The sequence below is a fragment of the Macrotis lagotis genome, chromosome 3 (genome assembly GCF_037893015.1).
Source record: "Macrotis lagotis isolate mMagLag1 chromosome 3, bilby.v1.9.chrom.fasta, whole genome shotgun sequence".
NCBI classification, from domain to species: domain Eukaryota; kingdom Metazoa; phylum Chordata; class Mammalia; order Peramelemorphia; family Peramelidae; genus Macrotis; species Macrotis lagotis.
Genome location: NC_133660.1, coordinates 229,889,654 through 229,910,344, shown reverse-complemented (window position 1 = coordinate 229,910,344; position 20,691 = coordinate 229,889,654). Strand labels below are relative to the sequence as shown.

At 42.6% G+C, this 20,691-nt stretch overlaps 1 protein-coding gene across 14 annotated transcripts in view; it reads left to right on the top strand.

Moving 5' to 3' along the window:
• PPFIBP2 (PPFIA binding protein 2) overlaps positions 1 to 20,691 on the top strand; it is a 192,737-nt gene that overhangs the window by 96,013 nt on the left and 76,033 nt on the right. For 10 of the 14 annotated variants that reach the window (XM_074230119.1, XM_074230121.1, XM_074230118.1 and 7 more), the window contains one exon: positions 11,083 to 11,175. In XM_074230119.1, the coding sequence (XP_074086220.1) occupies positions 11,083 to 11,175 (93 nt within the window). Of the gene's footprint in view, positions 1 to 2,697; positions 2,979 to 3,163; positions 3,273 to 11,082; positions 11,176 to 20,691 lie in introns of those variants that run through there. The other 4 variants (XM_074230128.1, XM_074230130.1, XM_074230132.1 and 1 more) reach the window with 4 other exon arrangements.

Here is a 20,691-nt window from a genome sequence, read left to right as displayed (position 1 = left end):
ACATATTATTTACATAGTTATCCCTATTAGATTGTGACCTTCCAAAGGTTCAAGTTTTGTTTTTATCCTCTTATAGCACTTAGCACACCATCCTGGAAAGGGCAGCAAGAAAAGCAAATTGACCTTACTATCAATTTGCAGTTTCCTGAGTGATCTCTTTTTTCTGTTTTATGGTGTTTGACGTCTGTTAAGATCATCATTTTTTTTAACATAAGACCCCCAGTCTTCTCCCATGAGAAGAGAAGAGCAAATTCACTGAAGGCTCCTGATTCCACACTCCTTTCTTCTCCAGCTATTCCAATAGTGTCTTATATACAGTAGGCATTTACTAAATGCTCATTGAAGTGAAGTGAATGGATTTAAACTCCCATATTGTTCAATCCTTTGCAGCCATGTCCAATTCTTCATGATCTCATCATGAAGTGCCACTGGAGTGGTTTGCCATTTCCTACATCAGCTCATTTAGAGATAAGCAACTGAAACCAAGAAGTTTAAGTGACTTGCTTAGGGCCACAAGACAGTAGGTGTCTGAGGCCAGATTTGAACTCATAAAGATGATTTTCCTGACTCCAGGCTCAACATCCTGTCACCTCACCACCCACTCTCTGAAAAGTGTTCTGATTCTGCTCTGATAATACTTGCAAGAACAGTGAGATGTTCTGTTGTAGGCCTCCGAAAGAGGAACTGATGAAGACAACTTCTACTTCTGGCTTTGCTCCCTCCCTTTTTCCTTCCGCCAAAGAACTAGGGATGATGCGGCTCAGATAGAATTTATTCCTCTTTCAATATAGTTTTATCTTCTATTAAAACTCATAGTCACATGGAGGTGACTTTTCCAACTTTTCCAAAACTTTACTGGAAAAACTTTTAAGTATGAACCCAATTTTGACCACATGTCTGTTGTCGAAGAACTGGTTTAAAGTTTGGAGTTTTTCATCATGAGCTTGGCCATAACATTTTTTTTAAGTCCACAGTAGCTTACAATGACTTTCTCCTAAGGTATGGAGGGGCTGCCATGTGAGTTTCTAGAGGGAGAGTTGACCTTTCAGAATTTGTTGATGAAATTATGTATCTTTGTAATATTGAAAATTATGTTAGGCTATTACTTTTTACAAGATCTTTTTGAACCCCAAGTCCCTCTATTCGAGACCATGCTCCAAGTTGACATGACTTTTAATCATAAAAAGTACAAATCAAAGGATTTTCTTCCATTCTTCATGAAACCACAGACTAACTTTCTACTTTCACATGTGTATGTGAGCACACACACACACACACACACACACACACACACATAAACACAAAAACCTCATAATCCTATCAAAGACAATGTGCATCCCAAATCTTTAGGCTGCATGTGGAAGGACTGGTAATGAATGGAAAAAGCTCTTGAAGGAAAGATCTCAAATGTGGTGGGCACATTGAGAAGACAGGAAGTAGCCAGAAGTCTTAGGAGAGAAGACACCCTCAAAAACTGCCTCAGGACTTGATTGAAGCTAAACCTTTGTCAGGGTCATGAAGGGTGCTAGCTAGAGGGGGTGAGAGGTGGGGGAGAGACCATATGTAGGACCTCTCTGTTCCTGAGCATTCTCAGGACTTTTGTCCCCCTCTGGCCTCCTCCCAACAGTCTGGAGTTATTGCTTCCGGGGAGCTTGGTTCAATTCAATAAAAGTTTATTAAATGTTTACCAGTCCCTGCAAGGTGCTAGGGATACAACAACATTTTTTTAAAGCAGCAGTCTTTGCTCTGAGAGGCTTATTTTCTACAGCAAAGATAAAAGTACATGCATAAATAAATAAGCAAAATAATTTCTAGAGGGGGAAAGCACTAACTGTGGGTCATCTGGAAAAGGGGGTGGGAAGAGCCTGGTGGGGTACTACCTGAGTTATGTTTTAAAGGGAGCTCTGAAATCTGGGTGATAGAGCTGAGGATGCAGCATTTGAGAAGATCTGTGGGGATAGGGAGCCCAAATACCTCATTGAATGGAAACCTGCATGATCTTGGTGCTGGGACATTGAAGTGGTTCACTTTACAAAAGGAGTTGTTGGTGGGGGGAGGACGCTCAGCATCCCCCAAGCCTGGATTGCCAATAAAGCAAATTCTAGGGAGCCACTTCCTTCCCCTTTAAAAGTCTTGTCTGCTAGAGAGTCTCAGGAACAGAATTGGGGAGTATGTGTCCCGTTCGAGCCAGGGAAGAGCTTGGGTGCCAGTACTGCTGCTGCCCTTGTAAAAGAGAGACTTCATCTTGATCTCTGTGTTCTTAGCCACAAAGGAATCCATGGCCCCTGTTTTTTAGTGGGGGCGGGGGGAGAGGGAGAGGGAGAGGGAGGACAAGACTGTGTGAGAGCCAGTAAGTATCCCAGAGAACTACTTATTTTTAGCCTTATCCTCAGCCCTAAATAAACTGAGAGGCGGAGAATGGGAAAGTCTGCTGGCAACCACTGAGTCAAACAGAGACAGGAAATCGGGGGTCTTTGGGTAATGAGTTCCAGGCTCTCCAGCAACGGAAGACCAGGGAAGGCATTTCTGCCAGATCGTTTTTGCCTGCTTCAGTTCACTCCTTTGTGCTTTAGCTCTAAAAAGAAAATTTCTAGATTTTTTTAAAAAACTATTATCTAAATCTTTTTGGTCAGAGAGCTGATATTGGGGAATGCCTCAGCAGAGGGGACTCCTCATGGGGGAGTAGCGAGGGGGTGAGGGAGAGTAGGGGGATGCTCCAGTGACCCCAAGAGTCTGTGTCTATGGAGCAGTTTAGGAAAAGGCGGCTGGCCAGCCAGAGGCCAGGGACCTGGGAAAATGTGAAAGCAGCATCGCATTCCTGAGGCAGGGGGCAGGGGAACGGCCATCCTCAGAGGAGAAAACTTGGTCTCCGGTCCAGGAAAAAGTGCCTTTTAGACCCAAGAAATAGAGTTGCGACATGGATGCAAAGCATGGATGGGGAGATTGATATCTACCAGCATTTACCGTGGCTGAAGAGGGTGAGTGACTGGTCGCCGGCTTCCATGTCTCTTTAAAGATGGGCTGAAGGAGGGACTTCAGAACGGTGCAACTGTGGGTGGGGAGAGCCTGTTTAGAACCTCAGATCTCTGCCATTGCCAAGTTCTTCATAAGAATCTAATTATAGCATACCTCCCAGGGGGGCAGGGGGAGGAAGCATCAGCTGGCTTTGTCTTTAACATGGACCTCAGGGCGATGGGGCTGGGAGCGGCATGGCAAGAAAAATCTTTTCTCCTTTTCCCAATGTGCCGGCTGTGTTGGCAGTTCTTAAGATTGTGAGTACCTGGGTAGCTCCAGTCTTCGGACTTGGAAAGATTAAAAAAAGACCCACAATAACTTGCTTCAGAACACAGAAGAATCTTTGACTTTTCCACATCCTTTGTCTTTGAATATGGAGAGAGAGTCACAGCTCTAAGGAGCCTGTTAGCTTTTGAATTTCCTATGGAAAAACTTACTGTAAGTGGTGCCCTAAACACTTGGGAGTATGTGATTTGGGGTAATCAGTTTGTTGTAGGTTCTGTCAAATAGCCCTTTGTGTTAAGGAATGAAAGGACTTGATTTGGCCAAGGAATGGCCCGGTCTGGGACACGAGACTGGGTCTTTCTAAGATCTCAGATTCAGTTCTGTTCAACATACATTATAGGCCCACTGTATGCTCTAGTACTGTGCTGAGTCAGAGAAAGAAAAAGGGAGAGGTTTAAATCTGCAATAATAGACATACATTTAATTCTCACATTTTTTTTTATTCCTTTAGTGATTTCAGATTAAATGTTCAGTGGTAGAAAAGAAAGAAAATACAAAAGAAAAAGACTCACTTTATCTTTATATAAATTCCAAATGGAATAACAGAAATAGAAAAGAAAATGATGAAGAGTCAAATCTGGCTTGGGTGCTAGTTATGTCCTGGGAACATCTTCTGGTGTTAGATACACTGAGAAGGCCCCCACACCCTCCCATCTGTGACCCTGAGGAACTTGACTCAGGAACTTCTTTCACACACAAACATACTAGTGACCAACTATGTTGGGGTCCAGCTCTGATCCCTTGTACAGAGTCAGGTGGTTTGACTCCACAGAGAAGAGAGAGAGACAGGGTTGAAGTTAAAGGCAGAGGACCTGAGACCATTATGGTTCAACCCATCATCCTGAAGACCATACTTTCTAAACCCAAGAGTCAGGGCATATCAGCTGACAAAGGGCTTTGCAGTGTCTTTTTAAAAGTACACTTTGTTTTCTCCAGATTGGGTCTGCCCAGAGAAGTCTGGCCTGTTCTGGCTGCACTACCTTGGCTGGAGTGCCCGCCGAGGCAGCCCCTGCCAGCTCCCAGATGGGAGAGTGACTCTCAAGGTCTTTGGTCAATATTTACTTCTGCTCAGTTTCTTTGGCTGGGAGACTAAACGTGGGGAAGGGTTGGAGGAGACCTGGCGGTGGGGAAAGTCATTTGCAATGAAAGAAAAAATACAGGGAGTATTTGCTCTAGGGTAGAAAGCAGAGTCTCTCTGGGGGAGAAGAACAGGAAATGGCTGTGTGTAATCTTATACTGGCCAAGACTTAACCTGAGCCTCCAGCTGTTTGAGTGGAGAGGATGCCTTTATAGTTCACATTCTGCTTTTGGGCCAGGGAGCTAAGAGTTGGGGGGAATGGGATCCTGGTCCCCTATGAAAGATCTCCCTAGGGAGGAGGAGGTGGTCTCTCTCTTTGCAGACAGTTATTTTGCAATTAAGTTCAAGGCAGCCTTTTCTGATGTTTTGTCTGGGGACTCAGGATTGTAAACTGACACCCCTGTGGGAAGCATGGATTTGTCATGTGAGGCCCCTCATTTGTAAAGTAACTCCATCTACTAAGCAATAGCATTCACAGGCTTCTGAGAGAATAGATTCCTATACTTAGCCTTAGTTCTTTCTTGAAGTCCATCTAATATTCAAAAGCTACAGATGGTTAGAGCTAGTGTGGACTTTAGAGAAGAGGAAAGAGTATGCAAATACTGTCTATCAAGTCAGAGAATTTGGTCTCAAATCTTACCTCTACCTCCATAACCTTTGTAAGCCTCCCGGGACCTCAGTTCATTTGTCAAATGAATGGAGATTTCTCTGGGTCTCTGGTGTGTGTGTGTGTGTGTGTGTGTGTGTGTGTGTGTGTGTGTGTGTGTGTGTGTGTGAGTGAATATGAGAATGAGAATGAAAAGCACGAACTGAGACTGGAGTTGGGAAAAGATATGTCTGAGGTGATGCAGCAAAGTAGTTGGAGGATATCTTTTAAAACACAAAATACTGATCTTGTCTTATGCATGAAGAATCAAAATGCTTGCCTTCCCACCTCCTCTTTATTTTGGTATGGGCAATGGGATTAAGTGATTTGCCTAAGGTCGCAAAGCTAGAAAGTATCAAGGTTGGAACTCAGGTCTTCCTGACTCCAGGACTGCTTCTCTATTCACTACTCTACCTACTTGCCCTCTACCTGTCCACTCTACCAAATAACACCCAGGCTCCATGCCCTCCCATTCAAGCTTGTCTGCAGACTCTAATTTGCCTTTTCAGCCTTATCTCCTGCTATTCCTCTAGGAAAAGGAACTCTTTAGCTCCAGATAGACTTAGAGTGTCCTCCTCCTCTGGTCACCAGAGACTTACTTCTCTCTTTCACTTTTGTTTACAATCTTTCTCCCTCCCCCCTCCCTTTAGCTTAGAATATTCTCTTCTCTCTGTTGTTATATTCCTCCATTTACTTCATTCTCCCCACCCCCCTTTCAGGAAGCTTTCTTTAACAACCCTAACTCTTTTTTTTTTTTTGCAAGGCAAACGGGTTAAGTGGCTTGCCCAAGGCCACACAGCTAGTGTCTGAGACCAGATTTGAACCCAGGTACTCCTGACTCCAAGACCCGTGCTTTATCCACTACACCACCTAGCTGCCCCAACAACCCTAACTCATAGTAAACTCTGTCTGATGACCTCACAGCTCCTCTGGCCTTTGGGAACCTTCTTGTGGATTGCCTGGTATTGGAGTTATTTTTTTAATTATGTCTATCTAGGAGATACAGGTTTTCCAATGGATGGAACACTGGCCGTAAAGGCCGTGAACCTGGGTTTGAACCCTAACTGCCTCAAAATATCTGTATGACCATGGACAAGTAAGTCACTTAACTTTCCTGATTCTTGATAGTTTTCTCCTCATAGAACAAAATGTTGTACTCTTAGGTCCTTTCCTTCTCTATAGTGAAGAACCTATGATCTGTAAAGCAGAGACAGCTAGGTGGCACAGTGCCCACCCTAGCATCAGGAAGGTCTGGCATCAAAGCCAGACAATTACTATCTATGTGACCCTGGACAAATCTCTTAACTGTCATCTGCCTCAGTTTCCTCATTTGTAAGATGGGATAATGATGGCAGCCATCTCCCATTGTTGTGTGAACAGAATCACATTTGCCTAGCTTACTTTAGCAAAGTGGGTGCCTACAAACTGCTTCCTTCCTTCCTCAAAACCTCTGAGAGCAAAGCTCTGACTACTCTCTGATCGTACCCAGCCCAGCCCTAGACTGTTTACTGAATGAAAGTGTCATTCTTCCACATTAACACTGTTATGGGGGGGAAGGACTTCCTATGAACAAAGGAACCCTAGAGTCTTGGATGTTCCTCCCAAGCCCTCCTCAAAGCCCCTACTGGTCAGAGCCCCCAGTCAGCCACATATGTGCACAGAGCTCTTTTGATTGAGCTTTATGAAAATGTCAGAAGCCCATGCCTTCAGCACCAGCTGAGATGCTGAAAGGGGGGCCGTGTGTGGAGAGGTTCAGAGCTAGTCATTTGTAATAGGACTCCCCAGCTGACCATAAACACAAGCCCCCTGCCCCCCCTCCCTCCCCTTTGGCCTCTTCAGAAAGAGCTGAGACAACAGCAGACACAAGTTGATTCCATTCCTCTGTCTCCTTAGCACCTCAGCCAACAGAAAGCCCTCAGATCAACTATGCCAGCACCAAAGATAGATTATCCTACTGTTTTCTCATTAAAGCAGCATTTTAATCCATTACATGGTCACCAAAGAATTTGAGGCCTTCTTGTGCCGTGGACCATGTGGTCCAGTGGCTTCATCAGCCTTTTTACTTGCTTGGAGTGGAAATCACCTCTATAGTCTGGGAGTAGAGAAATACCCCTGGAATTTCTGGGGGAGCAGCCTCAGATGGCCCCCACCTTCATTCCCACCCAGTTAATTTTCTGGAGACACCTGAGGATCTTGTGTTGATCCTTGTGCTTTTCTTACAAGGTCAGATTTCTGCTTGCCCCCCAGTTGCCATATAAACTTTGAGGCATTTAACCCAAAAATGACATCACCAAGTTTCAGGACCAGGGGCAGAGTGATCATGGCCTTGAAAAGCTTGTTCGCCAGCCTCGGATCAGTTTGATGTAGTCACTGAATCTCAGAATTAGAGAATTGTAAGAGAGCCCCAGTGACCATCAAGTCTTACCCATCCATGAGAGGAATCCCCACTATAATAGAGTCCCCAAATAATCAGCCAGTCTCTGCTGAAAGATAATGATGGAGCTTTATAAAGCACCTGAGGTTTGCAAAGCCTTTTACATGGATCTTGATCCTCTTGATCCTTTGAACAATTCTTCCAGGCAGGTGCAGTTATTATCTCCATTTTAAAAATAGGAAACCGAGGCTGTGGCTGTTGTTGTTTTTCCATCTTCCCTGAAGAGGACCAGTGCCACTGTGATGTTGTGTCAAGGTCCAGTGTGTTCTGATGGGGTCCCCTAGAAGTTTGCAGTGCCCCCCACCCCAGGATGTCCACCTGGACTTCTCTCTAGATGTGCACCAGGGTCACACAAGTATCTGAGGCAGAATTCAAACTCCAGCCTTCCTGACTCCAGCACCAGTGGTCTGACCACTGGGCCACCCAGCTGCCAAGAAGGAAAGTGCCCAGCTCCTCCCAAGACTCCCTTCCACTATGACATAGCTTTCAATATTGGGAAGGAAGATTTTTCCAGACATCCTCAAGTCTAAACATGCTTCTGACCATTATTCCTGCTTTGTTGCATGTGCAGTCTCGTAAGATGATGAGGTTTCCTGGGAGCATGATCCTGGGGAATCCAATCCAGGGAATGCAGCTGGTGGGAATATAAGCAAATGGAATCCCTCCTCTAGGTGACAGCTCTGTCACTACTGGAAGACAGCAGTCATGTGCCCCCCCGGAAGCTAAGCACACCCAGGTCCTTCCATTGGCTCTCATGAGAGGGACTCAAGGCTGCCCTAAACTGGGTACTCTAAAGTTCATTCATGTCTTTCTTGAACATGACTGTCTTTCTTCAGAGGAGGTCCCACAAGTGCAGAGTACAATGGTACTCTTATCCTCTTATTCCTGGTAGAGGAATGTTCATCTTAATGCAGCCTAAGTTGACTTTGGCATTCTGAGCAATTCAATCACACTGTTGACGTTGAACTTGCAATCCACTAAAACCCCCAGATCATCTTTCAGAACAAATGCATTCTACCCATTTCTTTCCCATCTTCTACTTTAGATGGCCATATTTCAATTGTGCCCTTAGAACTTTTGCCCTTACCCATTATTAAGAATAGTAGTTTCTGAGTTAATTTTTTCAGGTTATGAAAATACTCTGTTCTCAAATTACTCTAGTTGATATCAGCTAAAAGCCAAAAGATACCTACTCATTTAAAGACTGAAGTACAGTATGCAAATAAAAATATGTTCCAGAAATTCATTTCAGGCCCCTTTCCCCTCCCCAATTACATGTTCACAAAAATTTTTAATATTGACTGTTTTTAAATTTTGAGTTTCAATTTCTCTCTTTCCCTTTCCCCTCTCTTGAGAAGGCAAGCAATTTGATATAGATTCTACAAGTGCAGTCACGCAAAACATGGTTTTCTTTTCTCGGATAAAAAAAAACACTTATGTCCATGTTAGGAAGTTTGTTAGACAGATAGGTCCTGTAGGGCTGTTGTAAACAGAACAATCTAGCTGTAAGACCCTGGGCAAGTCATTTAACCTCTCTGTGTGTGCCTCAGTTTTCTCTTCTGTAAAATGGGCATAACAATAGCACCTTTCTCTCTGAAGATTGTTGTGAGGATCAAATTAGCTTACATATATAAAGCTTTTGCCAGTCTTAATTTGTTGTATAGTTGGTAACTTGTTAGGGAGATTTTGGGGGGCAATCAGGTAAGTGACTTGCCCAGGGTTACACAGCTTAGTAAAGAATCTGAGGTCAGATATGAACTCAGGGTCTTCAGATTCCAGGGCCAGTGCTCTAACCACTAGCTGCCCCTTCTAGTTATCATTATTATTATTATATGCAGAGTACCTGGCAGCAGGTACTCTGCAGATGATAGTAATAATAATAGTATAATAGATAATATATAGATAATAATGATAGTAGGATTCTTGTGATGATCAAATTAGATGGTGGAGGCAGCTTCCTCCAATGCAAAGAGTTCTGGATCTTATTTTTTTTTAATTACTCCTGATAGCTCTAGTGGTTAAGAATTCCTTAACACAGAAAATGCTAAAATAACAATTAGTGTTACTTGATTGGGCCTTCCCAAAGTCAAATAATAGCACAGCTTAAGGTTCTGGGGATCACTCCCACTTCTATAGATCTCTCATTAAGGTTTCCTTCAGTTCCATTCCCTGTTACAGGATTGGGCCTCTTTGAGAAAGAACTGTGAGCAAGCCTTTGGGACAGGCAATCTCTACGAGGTCATAATTTTTAAAAATAAACATTTAATGATAATGATATCTTTTCTTTCTTTTCCATCCTACTCCTCTTCCCAGAGAGCTGTCCCTTGAAAAGAGACAGAAAATGTTCGATAAAACTAATAAAAAGATCCAACAGTGTTTCAAACTCAATTCTCCTAGCACTGCAAAGAATAGCGAGTGGGGCATTTTCATACCTCTTCTTTGGGAATAAGCTTGGTTATTAGAATTTTGCAGGATTCAGTTTTGATTTTTTTGCTTTTATTTGTTCATTTATTTTATTATAGTCATTATGTATATTGTTTTGTTTGTTATGATTTCACTTTGTATCCATTCATTTTAGTCTTTAATACTTTTCTGGTCAGTAATATATTATTATTATTATTATTATTATTATTATTATTATTATTATTATTATTATTATTATTATAGCTTTCATTTATTTAGTCCTTTGTAAGGGTTTGCAGAGTGCTGTACGTATTTTATCTCATTTGATCCTCATAGCAACCCTGTTAAGTGGGTACTACTGTACAGAGGAGGAAGCCAAAGCTGAGAGAGGGTAAATAACTTGCCCAGAGTCAAATAGCTATAGTAAGGATCTAAGGCAGTTTTCCAATGCAAGTTTTCCTGACTCCATGTCCAACCTTCTACACACTGCGCCACAAGATTCTAGACATCCGAGCAATCATTACTGAAGGTCCACGATCTATGGGAAAGGGGTCATTGGTAGACCAACCCCTAGAGTTTGGAGCATGATGAGGGGGGCTATTTCCAGCTCAGTCCCCTCCCTCACATAAGAACTGTTCTGTAAGAGACACTCTCCAAGGTCAAAGTGATGGCTTCAGGAAGTGGGAGTTCTATCCTGATAGCTCCTGCTGACACCCCTTTCTCTCTACTCTGGCCTTGCCATGGACAGGCCTGCTCATCTAGACTCAGCCCACAATAGGGAGCCCATGATGCTGGATGTGGAAACGGTCCTGCAATTACAAAGAGGTCATTGTTGAGTGGTTTCCTATTGTGTTTGGCTTCTAGAAGATAGAAGGCCCTTATTTCTGCTGTGGCTGCCATGAGGATGGTGCCCAGGGGCAAACCAGATGCAACATGTCGGGTTCATTCAGAGCTGCTTTTCCTGCTCAGAGGAGTTAGCAGCAACTAGGATGAGGTCACCCCGGATGGTTTGGCAAAGCTCTTAAGACACACCTTTGAGTGGCATCTTGTCTGTTCATCACCATTGTTGCAAAGAATTTTGAAATCTTGTGGTTTCCTTTTTTCTCTGGGTGGTTTCTCACTTCTTCTGACAGATAATTCATCACTAGTCACTTAGTTAATTGGAAAATGGATTAATTTATTTTCCTCTATCCTTTTAAGAGTCTTTTTTCCCCCCTTTAGTCCCAGGTCAACCTCCCAGGTGCAGTGACGAATGAAACCTACCAGGAACGCTTGGCCCGATTAGAAGGTGACAAGGAATCTCTCATGTTACAGGTATGTCCTTCCCTTTACCAGGGACAGCATCCCTTGTTTTTGACACCTGGGACACTTAGTGAGATAATAAGAACATGAACAGCAACTCACAATGTTGCTTTAAAATGTGTGGTCGTTTTCTGCCCTATGAGGCAAATATTACAAGTATTCTTATCCCCGTTTTACATACAGATGAAGAAATAGATTCAGAGACTTGCCTGCTGTCCTACTGTGTGCAAATATCTATCCTGGGATGTGAAACCAGGACTCTCTTGACTTTATTTCTAGCATTGTTTCTAATAGACCACACTGTCCCAGGCCTTGAGGCCTGCATATAGGAGTGTGTGTGTGTGTGTGTGTGTGTGTGTGTGTGTGTGTAGGAAAACAAAATAAAACAGATTGCAACTGTATTCTGCAGCATAGACAAACCCTGCTGTGTCTGAATTCCTGGCCCCCACACTCTCCTCCACAAAGCTGGTGGAGCCCAGGAAGCAGGAGTAATGGGATCCTCTCCCAAATGGCAGAGAGTGCACATGGTCTCTTGGTATCATCAGTCTATGAAGTTCTCTGAAGTGTCAGCAAATTCAAAAAGCTCAGGTTTCTTTACATGTGAGGCTAAAAAAAAAAAAAAAGGAGTCCATAGAAGTTTTTCCCTTTAGTTTAGTTTATTTAGTTTTGTTTTTTAAAGAAAACCTCTGGCCAGGCGGCTGACCCTCCTCAAAGTATTTTACCTTCTGTTTTCCTGACCCAGATTTATTTAATGACCATGGAATGGTAACCATTCTGTGGAAAAGGCCCCTCCTCACTCTTTCTTCTCTGCACACTGGCTTCCCTTCTGGGTGAAGCCTGTCATCTGTCTGCGCTGAGAGTCTGCATATTCTTCATCTGAGCCTGGGAGCTTTGTAGCTGTAATTACAGTAATTGCAGACATCTGCAGCAGGACTTGATTCTGGGAGCTGACCTGATATCCAACAGTTTTTGGAGAAAGGATCTATCTCTTTGTCTCTGTCTCCTTGTCTCTCTGTCTCTCAGTATCCTTCCCTTTCTTCAGCTTTTCCTTCTTACTTTCTCTTCTCTCTACTGCCTTCTGTCCGTCTTTGTCTCTGTTTCAATTTCCCTTTCTGTCTTACTCTATCTCTGTCTCTTGTCTCTCTCCTCCTTGCCCTCTGCCTCCACTCTTCTTCCCTCATTAACAGTATATGGAGCATTCCAGAGGGCAAGATGGAAGCTGCGACTGGGGAAGAATAGGGACTCATAGTTGTGTTAGTTGGAAAGGAACAAAAAGCAAGTTTTTAGCTTGTTAGGTTGTGTCTTTGGCATTTCTTCTTTGAATAAAGGCAAGAAAATATTCTGGTAAACTGAGGTTCCCCCAGAACTGGATTCTGGTTCTATAATTTATAGTGTGTTGAGAATGGAGAATTTTAAAGAAATTCTTAAGAACAGGGAGGAAGGCTCCTCATATTCAATTTGGATCAATGTATACCATGGAAACAATGTAAAGACTGGCAAGTGCCTTCTGCAGGGGGTGGGGGGGAGGGAAGTAAGATTAGGGGGAAAATTATAAAACTCAAAATAAATAAAATCTTTATAATTAAAAAAAGGAGAGGAAGGAAGAGAAAAAGAGAACATGAAGAGGAGGGAAGAGGTCTTTTAGGCCAACTTGTCCAATCTTATTATTTACTAAATGAGAAACCTGAGACCCAGAGAGGTTATGCAACATGTCCCAGGTTATTCGGGTAATGATTGACTGAGACAGAATTAACAACACAAATGACTCAAGCACAATTTGAACCCATGTCCTCTACCACCAAATCTAGTCTTTTTTTTTTCCTAACACTCCTCACTTACTGCCCTTGTCCTTCTTCTAAAAGTTGGCCTCCTACCTGCTCAACCTGCTTGACTCCTATGACCTATATCAGTCTCCACTCTTGCTCCACTTTCCCCACAAGGTGGTCACACCTTTAGCTTCTCCATCACCCGAAACTTCCCACTCGGATCACGATCTTCTATCCTCACTGAACCTGCTCTCCACCCTCTTTACCGAAGGCCCTCCACCCTCCCTGGCCTCTCAGATCTTCAGTTCTCTTTGGGCTTCACCACTTTCCTTTCATTCCTTGGACCCTGTGATTGTTCTTTTCATCTTTTTTGATTCCTACTCTTCCTTCTTTAAAGAGGCACACCCAGTGGAGGAAGTTGGCAAATCAATGATGATGATGATGATGATGATGATGATGATAACAATGATAATAATTGGCAGTCAGGGTCAGGGTCAGGAGTCCCCCAATCTCTTGATTCCAGCCTTGTACACTCTACTGCATCTCTGCCCTTCCCCATCAGTGACTGGACGCTGGGACTTCCCTCTGACTCTACCATCTTTTTGTTTTCCTCCCTGATTGACTTCCATCACTCTTCTTAGCAATGACTTGTTCTTCAAGTCCTGATTCTACACACCCAGACCCTGCAACCTCTTATAATCTGGTTCCTATCTGTACCTCTTTATTAAAGCTGCTCTCATGAAGAAGAGCTAGCCTCTCTGTGGTACTTTCTAAGAGTCTTGGCATATATTATCTCATTTGATCTTCACAATCACTTATTGTGGCTATTATCCTCATTTTACAGCTGAGGAAACTGAGTCAAAGATTTTCTTTTTTTAATTTAATATTTATTCTCATTTTGTACAAGTAATGTTTTTTTATACATTAATAGATTATTCTTGCTTAAGAGTAAAAAAAATGCCCCCCTGCCCCCTAAAAATATAGACTCGCTTGAGTGATAAAGTAAAAGAGAAAAAAATTAAAATTGAAATTGAAATTTAAAAACTAGTAATAATTGTAGGTATGGCCAGGTGGCGCAGTGGATGGAGCACCAGCCCTGGAGCCAGGAGTACCCGGGTCCAATGCGGCCTCAGACACCCAATATTCACCTTGCTATGCGGCCCCAGGCAGGTCACCCAGCCCCATTTGCCCTGACCCCCCCCCCCCCAAATAGTAGCAGTAGTAGTAGTAGTAGTAGTAATAATAATAATAATAATAATAATAATAATAATAATAATAATAATAATAATAATAATAAATGTGCTTCAATCTATGTTCCAAGACCACCAACTCTGTCTCAGGTGGATCACATTCTTTATGATAAGTCCATCACAAAAGTTACTTCCATATTTTTCTACCGTTGCCATTGCTGATTGCAACTCCCTCCTTTCATATTTATCCACTAGCATGTACTATATTCTCTCTCTCCTTTCACTATGACTCTGCTGTAGGGTCGCTGAGTGGCGCAGCAGACAGATCCCTGGCCCTGGGGCCAAGATGCCCCGAGCCCCCATACCACCCCTTAGGCCCAGCATCCACCTGGCCCTATGGTCTTGGACAGGCCTTCCAATCCCAGCCCCTTGCAAGAAGTAAAAAAGAAAATGTGTTATATCTTACCACTCTCCCCCCATGGTCCATCCTCTCCTCCATCACTCACATCCCCCCCTTCCCCCTGTCCCCCCTTCTTACTCTAGATGCCTATACCCCATTGAGTATATATGCTGTTTCCTCTCCTAGCCACCTCTGATGAGAGCGAAGATTCCCTCATTCCCCCTTGCCTTCCCCACTTCCATATTATTGTAATAAAGAAAAATCTTATTACATGAAATATCTTGGCCTATTCCCCCTCTCCTTTTTCTTTCTCCTATTACATTTCCCTTTTTTCTGTTGACTCCATTTTTACATCATATTTTATCTTCAAATTCAGCTTTCTCCTGTGCTTCATCTATAAAATCTCCTTCTACCTGCTCTGTTAATTGAGAAAGTTCATATGAGTATTATCAGTGTCATTTTTCAATACAGGAATACATGTAGTTCGTCATCATTAACTCCCTCATATTTTCCCCTTCTCCTCCAATCTCTGTGCTTCACCTGAGTCCTGTATTTGAAGATCAAACCTTCTGTTCAGCTCTGGCCATTGCAACAGGAACATTTGAGATTCCCCTGGTTCATTGAAAGTCCATCTTTTTTCCTGGAAGAGGACATTCAGTTTTGCTGGGTAGTTGATTCTTGGTTGCATTCTAAGCTCTTTTGCCTTCCAGTATATTATATTCCAAGCCCTACAAGCTTTTAATGTAGTTGCTGCTAAGTCCTGTGTGATCCTGGTTACAGCTCCACGGTATTTGAATTGTGTCTTTTTGGCTGCTTGTAATATTTTCTCTTTGATTTGGGAGTTCTGGAATTTGGCTATAATATTCCTAAGGGTTGGTTTATCTTTCCTAAATCTGTTTTCCATATCAGTTATTTTTTCAATAAGATGTTTCACATTTTCTTCTAATTTTTCATTCTTTTGGTTTTGAAGTTTTGAGTCCTGATGTCTCATAAATTCATCAATCTCCCTGAGTTCTATTCTTTGTCTGCAGGATTTGTTTTCCTCAGAGAGTTTTCTTATCTCTTTTTCCATCTGGCCAATTTTGCTTTTTAAAGCATTCTTCTCCTCAATAACTTTTTGAACTGTTTTATCCATTTGACCTAGGCTGGTTTTTAGCATGCTATTTTCTTCAGCATTTTTTTGGATTTCCTTGACTAAGCTGCTGACTTCATTTTCATGTTTTTCCTGCATCTTTCTCATTTCTTTTCTTTTTTTCTTTTTTAATTCTCATTTTGTACAAATGGTTTTTTTTTTACATTAATAAAATATTCTCTCCTTTCACTCCGACTCTGCTGTAGGGTCGCTGAGTGGCGCAGCAGACAGATCCCTGGTCCTGGGGCCAAGAGGCCCCGAGCCCCCATACCACCCCTTAGGCCCAGAATCCACCTGGCCCTATGGTCCTGGACAGGTCTTCCAATCCCAGCCCCTTGCAAGAAGTAAAAAAGAAAATGTGTTATATCTGACCACTCTCCCCCCATGGTCCATCCTCTCCTCCTTTATTCACATCCCCACCCCTTCCCCCTGCTCCCCCCTCCTTCTTACTCCAGATGCCTATACCCCATTGAGTATATATGCTGTTTCCTCTCCTAGCCACCTCTGATGAGATCAAAGGGTTCCTCATTCCCCCTTGCCTCCCCCCTTCCATATCATTGCAATAGTTCATTGTAATAAAGAAAAAAACTTATTATATGAAATATCTTGGCCTATTCCCCCCTCTCCTTTTTCTTTCTCCCATTACATTTCCCTTTTTTTCTATTGACTACATTTTTACACCATATTTTATCTTCGAATTCAGCTTTCTCCTGTGCTTCAACTATAATAGCTCTCTCTACCTGCTCTATTAACTGAGAAGGTTCATATGAGTATTATCAGTGTCATTTTTCTATGCAGGAATACATGCAGTTTATCATCAAGTCCCTCATATTTTCCCCTTCTCCTCCAATCTCCATGCTTCACCTGAGTCCTGTATCTGAAGATCAAACCTTCTGTTCAGCTCTGGCCATTCCAAAAGGAACATTTGAAATTCCCCTGGTTCGTTGAAAGTCCATCTTTTTCCCTGGAAGAGGACATTCAGCCTTGCTGGGTAGTTCATTCTTGGCTGCATTCTAAGTTCTTTTGCCTTCCGGTATATTCTATTCCAAGCCCTACGAGCTTCCAATGTAGCTGCTGCTAAGTCCTGTGTGATCCTGACTGCAGCTCCATGATATTTAAACTGTGTCCTTCTGGCTGCTTGTAATATTTTCTCTTTGACTTGGGAGTTCTGGAACTTGGCTATAATATTCCTAGGTGTTGTTTTTTTGGGATCTCTTTCTCAGGGGGATTGGTGGATTCTCTCTATTTCTATTTTGCCCTCTGCTTCTAGAATATCTGGGCAATTTTCCTGTAGTAATTCTTTGAAAATGATGTCAAGGCTCTTTTCCTGATCATGACTTTCAGGTATTCCAATAATTTTTAAATTATCTTTCCTAAGTCTGTTTTCCATATCAGTTGTTTTTTCAATGAGTTATTTCACATTTTCTTCTAATTTTTCATTTTTTTGGTTTTGAAGTATTGATTCCTGATTTCTGGTAAATTCATCAATCTCCCTGAATTCTATTCTTTGAAGGATTTGTTCTCCTCAGAGAGGTTTCTTATCTCTTTTTCCATCTGGCCAATTTTGCTTTTTAAGGCATTCTTCTCCTCAATAACTTTTTGAACTGTTTTATCCATTTGACCTTAGCTGGTTTTTAGCATGCTATTTTCTTCAGCATTTTTTTTTGGATTTCCTTGACTAAGCTGCTGACTTCATTTTCATGTTTTTCCTGCATCTCTCTCCTTTCTTTTCCCAGTTTTTCTTCCAACTCCCTCATTTGATTTTCAGAGTCTTTTTTGAGCTCTGTCATAGCCTGAGCCCAATTTCTGTTTTTCTTGGAGTCTTTAAATGCAGGAGCTTGTGCTTCCTCATCTTCAGACTGAGTATTTTGATCCTTCTTGGACTCATATGCAAAATATTTCTCAATGGTCTTCCTCTTGTTTCTCTGCTTGCTCATTTTCCCAGCCTGAGCCTGGTTTTGGGGTGCTTCCTGAGCTTTTGGGACACTCCCACAAGGTTCTCAATGTGTAAGGCTCTGTCCTCCCTCCTGGTCTGTGAATGACCATAAGCGTCCCCCTCTGCCACGGGGGTGGGGGGCGCCTGCTGCTGTTCTATGGGGGGCCTAGACTGCAATCAGGATCTGAATGTGGTCAGAGCCCCAGAGTCCTGTTCCAGAGGCAGAGGACAGAGCTCTGCAGTCTCTCTCTCTTCACTCCTCTCCCTAGGCTCAATGGGCTCATGTCCTGGGGGCTCCTGCTTACCTGCTCCACCTGCTTTTGTTTCCTGGATCTGGGCTGCTTTGGGCACACCACTAGCTGTGTGCCCTGAGGAATGGGCCCTGGCAGGGGTCCCCCTCTGTGGGTTCTGTCTCTCAAAAATTTAGTTAAAGTCCTTAGTTTAGAAGTTTTATGGGAGAGTGCCTAAGACAGGATCCTCTCTTGTCGCCATCTTGGCTCCACCCCCTTTTTCATCAAAGATTTTCAATGACTGACCAGGGACACAGTAATTCTAGTTGTCTTGCTTGTCCTTCTCAATGTCCTTTTCTGGTTCCCCTAAAGTAGAGGTAGATGTGTGTGCCCCAACCCCATTGTGCCAAGATTCTGGCCTTCGCCCTGTGACTTCTGCGGTCACTTCTAAACAGATTCAGTTGAACTAAACTTAACAAATATTTATCATTTGCCAAATATGTGCAAGACACTGCTACTATCTGCTTGGGTTATAAACACAAAATCTCAAGTAGCTTCTGCCTTCAAGATAACTTAGCAGTGTGATATAAAGTCTGAACTTGATATTTCTAGGTTCAAGCTTTTGTATGCGCCCCAGTTCTGTATTTCCAATTCACTTTTGGATCCTAACACCTTAAATTCAACATCAACAAAATTTAATCCATCATTATCTACCATTGTTCACACACACACTCCACCTACCTCCAATAAATTATGAAGGCTTTTTGAGTCTGCCTTCAGAGTGTAATCCAACTGGTCTCCCTTCTCTGCTCTTTCTCAACCCTTCTTTCACTACATATTTAATTTTCTCATATAAACTAATTCATGGATTCTTCAGACTAGATCAACCCACCCTTGCAACTTCATTTCTCATCATTCCCCTTTAGGAATACTATGTCCCCTATAAGGCATCTGATGTGCCTATAAGATACCTTAGAACATTCCGTCAGGGATTAGGAAGACCTGAGTTCAAATGTAGCCTTAGACTGTGTGACCTTGGGCAAGTCACATCTGTTTGCTTCAGTATTCTCAACTGCAAAACAGATACATAACGCTACCTGCCCCTCCAGGTTGTTGTGAATATCCAATGACAGCCAAAGTGCTTTAAGTGGTGCTGGCTACCCTCATTATTATTATTGCTTATCATTACAACCACCATTACCACTCTAAGCAACCTTCTCTCAGTTCCTAGAACCCAAGTTCTCCCCATGACCTGCTGAAATACTTTTTGGACGTCTTAGCCCATTCCAGTTGCTGGCATCTTTTCTCTTTTTGGTCATGGTGTGCTTTGCCCCATGATTGTCTACGTACATTCCCAATTGATCTCAGCTTCTTGGGTCAGAGGTTGGGCCCATTTTTTAGGCACTGCATAGATTTTTTTTTAGTTTTTTGCAAGGCAATGGGGTGAAGTGGCTTGCCCAAGGCCACACAGCTAGGTAATTATTAAGTGTCTGAGGCTGGATTTGAACTCAGGTACTCCTCATTCCAGGGCTGGTGCTCTATCCACTTCACCACCTCGCCACCCCGTGCATGGACTTTTTTTGAATTGAATCAGACTGAGTTAACTTTAGGCCAGAGTCCATAACAAAGGCCATACCTGTTCCAGTTCAACTGTATCTCTCCGGCACATTCTGTTTCTTCCTTCGTGTTTGGATCCCCAAACAATCCTGAGGCAGCATGAGACTGCAGGTGTGGTGCCTGCATTCTACCAGGGATGGCAGAGAGCAGATGGCTGCCTCTTAGAAAGTGAGTTTGCAGTGAGAAGGGATTTCTGGGACACAGACATGGAGTCTGGAGAGATGTGAGTTTGACTTCTGCCTTCAGCCTAGGATTCTGTGACTCTGGGAAAATAACCTAATTTCCCTAGTTAGTTTCCTCTTCTGTAAAATAGTGATTATACCTGAACAATATAGCTCAGAGTTCCCCTAAAATAGAGAGACAGCTAAGGTATTATGCATCCTTATCATTTCTGGATCTCCCTCAGTTAGCCTGAGAATCCCTTCACCCTGAAGGGGCTCATCCCATTATTAAAAGTGATTTTGTTATCTAAGAAATGAATAAATATTATTTGGAATGGATTTTAATTAGTTTCCAAGGTGATTTGTGTCATCTTTGTGTATAGAAGAAATCTGGACACTAATCAGTATGACTTGATTCCAGGGGGGATTATTTTTTTTTTGCAAGGCAATGGGGTTAAATGACTTGTCCAAGGACACACAGCTAGGTAATTAAGTGTCTGAGGTCGGATTTGAACTCAGGTACTCCTGACTCCAGGGCTAGTGCTTTATCCACTGTGCCACCTAGCTGCTCCACCAGAGGGGATTCTGCAGGCTTTTTCTATGATCTTCTTAGCAATCTGTTCTTGTGGGGCAGTATTTCTTTTCACCACCAAGTCCAGTTGGGCCTGAGGGGCTGCAAATGAAAAACAAAGATATTTTGTTTTTGTGGAAAAGGATTATAATCTATTAAGTTGTTCTAACATTTGTGGTTTATCCATTTAGAGAGATAGCTGAAGATTCCACACAAAAAAATTCCCACTTTTGTTCAAAATATGCCTACAAATTAGATGAAAATGGGGCTTCCACCTCTTGTTTTTAAAGTGTATCCCAGCTTCTGCTGACCCATTGTGAGCTGAGATATGAGTATATATCATGGAATTATAGTGGGTTAAAGTTGTAAAACTAGGGATATAAAGAATGAAAAATAGTCCCTTAAAATTTAGGGGTTTTTTAATTTAATTTTTCAATTACATGCAAAGATAGTTTTCAACAGTCATCCTTTTTGTAAGCTTTTGATTTCCACATTTTTCTACCTCCCCACTTTCTCCCTACTCCT